We start from the raw sequence: 7598 nt of genomic DNA, 5'->3' as shown, positions 1-7598 counted from the left end.
AGTATGATCGTAATAGCGAGAAACGCACAACGGTTATTGATGATGAGCTTGACTATTTCGAGGTTAGTGCTGGAAAGGGTTTTTAATCTTTGTCTAATGAGATGTGCATATATTATAACTCTCATCGATTTGCCAGGAAAATTCAGTTTGGCTCTCGGATGTAGAACGGGCCAAATTCGAACGTCTTAAGCAGGAAATGCATGAGAAGAAACATGAAAGTCGAGCCAAACGAAAAATTAAGGTTGATTTTGCCGGTCGCGAAATGGAAGATGATCTTACAATTACCGCAGATTTTGAAAATCGGGTACTAAAGGAAATAGCTGAAGTAAAAGCTGCTTCTGGAGAGAAATATAATTGGTCAAATCGAAAAAACTCGCAAAAAATTACACCGAATACATGTGGCACAGACCCAAACATGGATGATGAACTTCGTCCAGTTTACAAACTCACTTCAGAAGGTAAGGCCCTAGCAGCCAACGGAGGCGCCAATCAAGGATTTGCAGATCGCTCCTATAACCGTGTGCAAGATAAAGAGCTGTTAGAAATGCAAGACATGCGTCATTGCCTCTCAATGCATCAGCCATGGGCTTCATTCCTTGTGGAGGGTATAAAAAAGTACGTAAGGCATTTAATACAATACAATTCGATATAAATAAAACCTTTGTAGGCACGAAGGCCGTGTTTGGTACAGTGAGCACCGTGGTCGATTATGGATTGCCTCTACCGTTAAAGATCCACATCCTGAAGAAATTGAGGAACTCAAAAATTTCTACAAGAATCACTACAATGATTCTAACATAAAATTTCCGGAGCACTATCCAACAGGTTGTTTGTTGGGTTGCGTACGCGTAGACGATTGCCTTGCGCAAGAAGAGTACCGTGAAATATACCCTGACGGCGAATCAGACAGCCCATACGTATTTGTTTGCTCTAATCCTGAACAGCTGCCTGTGGTTTTCCCTATTAAGGGACAACATAAAATATGTAAGCTATTCTCAAACACAATAAATATACATATCTACATAATAATAATAATTTCAGACCAAATTGATCCTAAGATACATAACGCTGCTTGCAAAACCTTATTACGCCTAAAAAGCACAAAAGGCTAAATATACATACATATATACGTATAAATTTGGCCAAGATGGATGCATCCTTAGATCGTAAAAATAATCAAAAAATACCCCATGCTTTAAAAACATATTTAGCGCTAAACATGTGTTTACGATGTATACTTTTTTAATAAAACTGGACAATAAATTTGATTTTTCTAAAGCAGCCATGACCAGCGCTGAGCATGCTTTTTCTAAAGCTTAACGAAAAAATTTTCATGTTAAAATCAGTTGGATTTTATTTATTATTAGTATCCAATGTTAGTTACATACATATATGTACATATATAAGTTTAAAATTGAATATTAGGATACACATTTATGCTTTAATTCACAATAAGTAAAATTTGCTTAAAATACGTTAATGCTTTTTTATGAAATTGATGGCGTATAAGTGCAAATTTATCTTATCTCGTATGTTTTTAAAACATTGAGAAACTCCTTCATGTCAAGTTTTGTTAATTTCTGTAATTCTTCAGCCGCCTCATCTCCACTTATAATTTCCGTTTCAGGTGTATCTAGATTGCCCATGCATAATCCCAGCAAATCATCCCAATAGAAAAATGTATCGCATACCAACAGCTGGGTATTGCGTACCATAATCTTTAATGAAGCATTCCTGCGCAACATTTCTCGGCGCAAAACCAAAAGCTTTTCCTTTCTTTTTAGTGAGATTTGGGACATCTGCGACTCAATAAAAATACCAGTATTTTTTAAACAAGCGCTCTTCCTAAATATTGCATTTACATCGACTTCGTGCACAACTTCAACAAGCAGGATCTGCCTGTCGTGGTGTATCCTGTTTCTATTTCCTATAACAAAAACGCTTTCCAACTGCACATTTGGCATGTTGAAACGTTCCCTAAATAACTGTTCGACAGCTTGCTGTGGCTGTTGATTAGGTGCTACTGGTATATTGTTTATAATTAATTTACGCCTGCGTACGACTTTCTCAAGTGTATGCAGTTCCCGTTGCAGAATTCGCTTGCTTTGTTCAGAGTGTTCTAGACGTTCTCGCATAAGTTGAAGTTCTCTTTGTATAGTTTTATATTTATCTTGATCTCCTCCTTCATCTTCATTGTCCTCTGTTACTGCAGTAGAACAAGGAGTACTTTGACGCGATCGTACTTGGTTGATAATATTTTTAGTCACCTCGCTGAGCTCCGACTTCGTGGCGAATGACTTGAGTTTCTCATCAAACATTCTGCTCATTGCTTGTAAAGTTTTACTTGATAAATTAACTTCTGCTTGAGCACTATCATGTACATAATTTTTATTGAGCTGGGAATCAACTGAATTTTCGGTGGTATCGATTAAATCTGTGTTGGAGTTTGGTTGCGAATTTTCGGTGGTTTCAGAGTTTTGTTCATTTTCAGTGGCGTCAGCTCCTGTAACATTGGTGCTTGATGGTGTGCTTTCTTGGAATGCACTTGCATTCATAAAGTTCTGTTCATCAGCCCCAGTCTGTGGCTTGTTTGCAAGTAAGTTCATATTCATTTGTCCAAATCCATGTTGTCTTAGAAGTTTGTACTGCTCATACATTTTGTGTACCTCTGGATGTGAACGTTTCATGTGCTTAATGAAATTCGACGATACATTTTTATGGCCACGTAGCATAACCTGACAGGAAACGCAACGTGCAACGAATATATCACCATTTTCGTTATTGCTTTCGGGCTAGAAATACAAATTTTAGAATAGGATTTTAATTGAAATGATAATAGTGAAAAATCTACCAGCTCGAAGAAAGGCGGGGAAAATAGTACAGCGCTTTCCCCACGACGACAACGCTTGGCTGGTTTGATGTCTTGCTGACCAATAGGAGCATTTTGCGTCTGAGAATAGAACGTCTGTTGCGATGGTGCTAAAAATCCAGAATTTTGCGCTTTTGATTGCTCACACCTATTGTCCGGATAATAAGGGCCAGTACCACCCTCCCATTGGTTCACTTCACCCAACTCGTTGAAATGTCGCTTTTGTCCCGGTGCTGTAGGCACTATGCTTGACTGTCCTATAAACATATCCTCACAATTTTCATATTTAATTGTGGGTTCCATTTCTAAGCGAGTAGCAAAAACTGAACTTATGTATGGCTACAAATACTTTAATTCGACGAGAATTTTATCTTATCGATTTTGTAAAACACTAGAAAACAATTATTTCGGTTTTAACAATGGCGTTTGCGGAGTTGCCAGATGCTTACATAACAGCTTATGAAGGAAAATTATAACAATAGTTGCGGTTTGTCAAACATGACAAAATTTCCCTTTAGCACAAACCTGTTTGAAGGTTTGACAAGCCGTTTGAGGGAACCTGAACAAAAATCAAAATTTCTCAATTTTCCGGCTTCTAACAAGGTGAATTTGTACAAGGTAAAATTATGGGCACATTGAGAATCAGTACAAAACAAAATTACAACAAACACATAATTTTGACAAACAGTACACATTCACCTTGAAATCAGCAACTCCGGTAACACCACCTTATAAGAATTCCCCTGCAAAAATCGCGACTACTCCATGCATGCATGTAAAGAGTACTCCCGAAGGACCACTCCAAAATTAACCACAATTCATATAAAAAATATGGTCCAATTAACATTGCGATGTCCTAGGGCAGGACCATATACTCCATCTCTGCATTACATCAGAGTAGCACAAAACTACTCCTAACATACTCCAATGACATTGTTGTTATATTTTTTCGTTTGTACACGCTTTTGTTCTTCACTTCGCAGATGCTTTTTTTGAAATGAATAAAAACCAAAAACAAAAATTAAAAATTACATGTTGCCTCTGACGACATTCGAACCCGAACATGCTGGGATCTAAGAAATAATAGCTAGCATCTCTACACGTTTAGCTACAGCCAGACATGCAAATGTACTTTCAAATGCTTAACTTCAATCACATTTCGTTACAACACGAGCAGTTATCGGGTAACAATAAGCTGGTGCAGAGACACAAGTTGGCCCGCTACACCATGACAGAGGAGCACTTTTGTAAGTACTCCAATATACCACAAATAAGAGCGTGTCAGACGTGGCAATATATTTCGATGCAATAAATTTCGGAAAGGCTGTCAAATTGAGAAATCAGTTGCATGAGCAGTCACACCTTGCATGGAAAGTGTCTTTCGAAAGAGGTTTTTATTTCCGAGCGGCGAATTGCAGGAAAAATTTCTGAAATCGCTTTTTGGCTGTTCACACAGCGAATGAGTTTCTGGCAATCTTTCTCGATACTAAAATGCAACCATGGGCGGTGGGGTTGTCGTTTGTTTGCTATTTCTCTTGTAAAAGCGAGAAAATATAGGTTATAATTAACATATTTGTCGTGTAAACAATAATTTAACGATTAAGTATATTAAACAAAATAATATATTTCAAGCATTTTTGATATTTAATTCAACAATATTTTTTATCATTTTACACAAATTCACGATCAGGGCCACACGGCAACACTCGATTAGTTTGACAGCACTTGCAGAAGAAATAAAAATTGCTAGTGCAGCACGAGCAAGTTGAAATATATTTCCGAAATCGATTTTCGCTCTTGCAGTTGCAGTCCCACCTTGCAACTTTTATTTCTGAAACTGATTTCCGAAAGGTGACAGAAAGATCTTTCTGGCTGTTCACACATCGAAATAAAATTGCTCTTTCTCAATTTGACAGCGAATTGCGTGCGAAAGACGGAAATAGTGCCACGTCTGACAGGCTCTATAGACTACATGGTCCAACGATTTTTGCAGGGTCGCCTTGGCCTCCAAGTTATAATGTGATCAAAGCGCTTGTGTTGTGTATGGTAAAATCGAATTATATACATCAATAACTTCACCGCGAAAAGACATAGGAGAGAAAAATGGAAAGATACCATTTAAATTAAGAACCGGAGAAAACTGCAACTCGCCGCTTGTATGAGTCGTATTTGAACGTTGTATGGCGAAATAGGAAAAGCCGGTTTGAAGTGTTAGTGGTATCCACCAAAATGGGCAATTGGCCTGCCACTCTGGAAAAAGAGCGGATGAGCCCAAGCAACGAATGTTGACAACAGTCGCTGCTTGAGCTGATCTTTTTTTTTCCAGACTGCCAGGCCACTTGCTCCCTTTGGTGAATACCACTAATATATTTCACAAGATACTTGTGTGGTGTATTTCGCACATTACACAATGTGATGGAGGAATTTTTCTCCGTAAAAATTTCCTTTTGTGAAAATGCAACGCTGCATAGTAAGATAAAGATATAAAAAAGAATAACAAAAAAGGGAAGTAAATGGTAAACGATAAATTAAAAGAAAACAAGTATACAACAGAAAAAGTCGCGAAAGTTATCGCAGCATCTTACATCTAATTCGGAAATCTTGAAATTCCTTGAAGATTTCTTGACAAAAAGGTGGGCTTTCAGTGAAAATTACTATAATGAAAAAGAAACCGGAAAATTCGATTATCCTGCGGTAAGAAAACACCTCTAGACGTTAATAGTGGCCGGAAAGCAACTCAAAATAAAAATCGTCTGCCTGAAAGCGAAGCCCATTAATATGGTATTTTGAAGTGAAAGTACTATCACTTATTTCAGATGCAAATGTATGCAAATAGATAAAATAACCTTAGTGTTTTGTGAAATCTCAGAAAATTAAACAGTGCGAAAAATAGCACAAATACGAGTGAAAGCAAAAAGCTTTCGTTAGTGTCGAAAAAAAAAACAAAAGTTTGGTATGCATGCAATAAAAGAATCATTCAAATGCATTAAACATATACGTTTGAATGCTAATTAGCAAAGGAAAGATAAAAAAATCGAAATATTCCAAGCTAATCGCCGCCTTTGTATTATTGCTGCTATATATCTGCTCTCCCATCCAGCCAATTGGCGTTTCAACAATTATTGGCGCTCTTCCCCATATTCGCGTTGCCCCTACAGCACCAAATATCGGCGCTTGGAGCTCTCTGACATTTTTTGGGGCTGTCACATTGACAGTCGCGCGTTGTAGGTGATTGCTTGTGCATTTGGGGATACGCTTTTCGCCATCGTCATTTTCACTGTACTCGGAGTGTTGTGCTTTTCGTGTATCAATTGCACATAAAAATATTGAAATTCTCAAGTTACCGACGATTCTATTTAAAAAGTGTTTAACTTGCGAATATCACCGAACGTAATTCCAACCAGCTGAAGTTTTGGTACCGATAGCGACTGTGGGAGTAAAAAAAAAAATTAAAAATTGGTATAGTGGGAGGCAGAGAGTACAAAGTGAAAGTGTTTTTTTTATGTATTGTGTGCAAGAATCTAGCTTATACAAAAGCATAAAATTAAAAGAAAAAAACAAATGTGTAACTATAAAATTGTTCATTAAAAGTGTAACCCCGCGGTCCACTAAGCACTTAGCCTTCCTGCCAATTTCTTTTGTTGTGATTCCTTGTGGGTTGTGCAATATCCCTATCTCCCCCTTAAACGGTACTTAATTTTACACCCATTCGTGAGCATAGTGTCGCGTTGTCTCCAACAGGAGAAACAAATCAAGAGTTCATTATAGTCTAATCACCTCCGGAAAGAACAAATAACTCGCCATGTATCGCATTGGACCAATTAACCGTAAATCGAATTTTCACTTTCGCGAAAAATGCCTTATAGGCATGGTATTAGCCACGTTATGTCTGCTTTGTTTTGGTGGCATATTTCTGCTACCCGACAATTTTGGAGGCGAACGCGTGCTGCGTGTATACAAGCAATTCCAAAAAGCCGGACCGGAAATGTTCATACCTGCACCGCCATTAGCTGGGCACGGGCCTAAAGATTCAGACCCACACTTTATTGGTGACCGTCAGAAGTTGCAGGCAAAAATTAAAGAAGAATTAGGTGAAATTATGGATAAGCCATTGCTGCAACAACGGCAAGCAGATGCTGGCTATGATGGCGAAGAGTTAGGTGGAGCTGATGATGGCCAACAACAACAACAGGGAGTGGCGCCACCGTTGAACGGGGAGGGACCACCCGACACAGTCGGGCCTGCCGGCAAAGCACGTATCAGCAATGACGATAATGCAGCACGCATGGATAATAATAACTTGCCAGTGGGAAAAGTCGGCAACATACAATTCAGTCAAAATGGAAATGCTGATCCGGATCCAGCTGTTGAGGAAAAGCGGCAGAAAGTTAAAGAGGTGAGTACAAAAATGTGTACATAAACAGTTTTTCTGAAGTCCATATCTACACACTTATGCATGAATGCATACGACTACACCGTGGTTAGCTGTAAATGAAGCTCTTATCAATAATTGCGGCAATTAAGTGGAGTGGATTGCTTCATGCTTCTGATAACCGTCGACCTTGTGTACATACATATGTAATAATAATATAATAATAGATTGGCCCCAACACATATGTTAGTGTTTGGCCAAGCTTCTCCTCCGACTTGTGGGCGTACGCCGACTCCGAACGGCGATTGTATTTTTATGAGAAGCTGTTTTTCAGGGCAGAAATGCAGTCGGAGATTT

General features: G+C 38.5%; 3 protein-coding genes across 3 annotated transcripts; 2 read left to right on the top strand and 1 right to left on the bottom strand.

Annotated features, from left to right (window-relative positions):
- Positions 1-6: 6 nt before the first annotated feature.
- LOC108370571 (activating signal cointegrator 1-like) lies at positions 7-1288 on the top strand. The gene is made up of 4 exons (XM_017625909.1): positions 7-62; positions 137-615; positions 668-984; positions 1042-1288. Exons 2-4 carry the CDS (start codon positions 197-199, stop codon positions 1110-1112), a joined length of 807 nt encoding a protein of 268 aa, XP_017481398.1. The 5' UTR covers positions 7-62; positions 137-196; the 3' UTR covers positions 1113-1288.
- Positions 1289-1475: 187 nt separating this feature from the next.
- LOC108370570 (uncharacterized) lies at positions 1476-3347 on the bottom strand. The gene is made up of 2 exons (XM_017625908.1): positions 2852-3347; positions 1476-2792 (listed from the first exon to the last, which is right to left on the bottom strand). The coding sequence occupies exons 1-2, from the start codon at positions 3170-3172 to the stop codon at positions 1518-1520; spliced, it is 1596 nt and encodes a 531-aa protein (XP_017481397.1). The 5' UTR covers positions 3173-3347; the 3' UTR covers positions 1476-1517.
- A 2021-nt stretch (positions 3348-5368) lies between these two features.
- LOC108370569 (mannosyl-oligosaccharide alpha-1,2-mannosidase IA-like) lies at positions 5369-7321 on the top strand. Its single transcript, XM_017625906.1, has 2 exons — positions 5369-5385; positions 5970-7321. The coding sequence occupies exon 2, from the start codon at positions 6672-6674 to the stop codon at positions 7287-7289; it is 618 nt and encodes a 205-aa protein (XP_017481395.1). The 5' UTR covers positions 5369-5385; positions 5970-6671; the 3' UTR covers positions 7290-7321.
- The last annotated feature ends 277 nt before the right edge of the window (positions 7322-7598 follow it).

The sequence above is a fragment of the Rhagoletis zephyria genome, unplaced genomic scaffold, assembly GCF_001687245.7.
Source record: "Rhagoletis zephyria isolate East Lansing unplaced genomic scaffold, Rhagoletis_zephyria_1.1 Rzeph_scaffold_04326, whole genome shotgun sequence".
In the NCBI taxonomy this organism is placed as follows: domain Eukaryota; kingdom Metazoa; phylum Arthropoda; class Insecta; order Diptera; family Tephritidae; genus Rhagoletis; species Rhagoletis zephyria.
The sequence above is the reverse complement of the archived record's forward strand: the minus strand, read 5'-3'. Positions and strand labels throughout refer to the sequence as shown.

What these genes read in the sequence shown, in the direction of transcription:
- LOC108370571 (XM_017625909.1), top strand. Translation starts at nt 197, where the DNA reads ATGCATGAGAAGAAACATGAAAGTCGAGCCAAACGAAAAATTAAGGTT. An exon ending in CTTGTGGAGGGTATAAAAAA is followed by an intron (nt 616 to 667) that starts GTACGTAAGGCA and finishes AAACCTTTGTAG; the next exon opens with GCACGAAGGCCGTGTTTGGT. An exon ending in TAAGGGACAACATAAAATAT is followed by an intron (nt 985 to 1,041) that starts GTAAGCTATTCT and finishes TAATAATTTCAG; the next exon opens with ACCAAATTGATCCTAAGATA.
- LOC108370570 (XM_017625908.1), bottom strand. Translation starts at nt 3,172, where the DNA reads ATGGAACCCACAATTAAATATGAAAATTGTGAGGATATGTTTATAGGA. An exon ending in CCCCGCCTTTCTTCGAGCTG is followed by an intron (nt 2,793 to 2,851) that starts GTAGATTTTTCA and finishes TTGTATTTCTAG; the next exon opens with CCCGAAAGCAATAACGAAAA.
- LOC108370569 (XM_017625906.1), top strand. Translation starts at nt 6,672, where the DNA reads ATGTATCGCATTGGACCAATTAACCGTAAATCGAATTTTCACTTTCGC.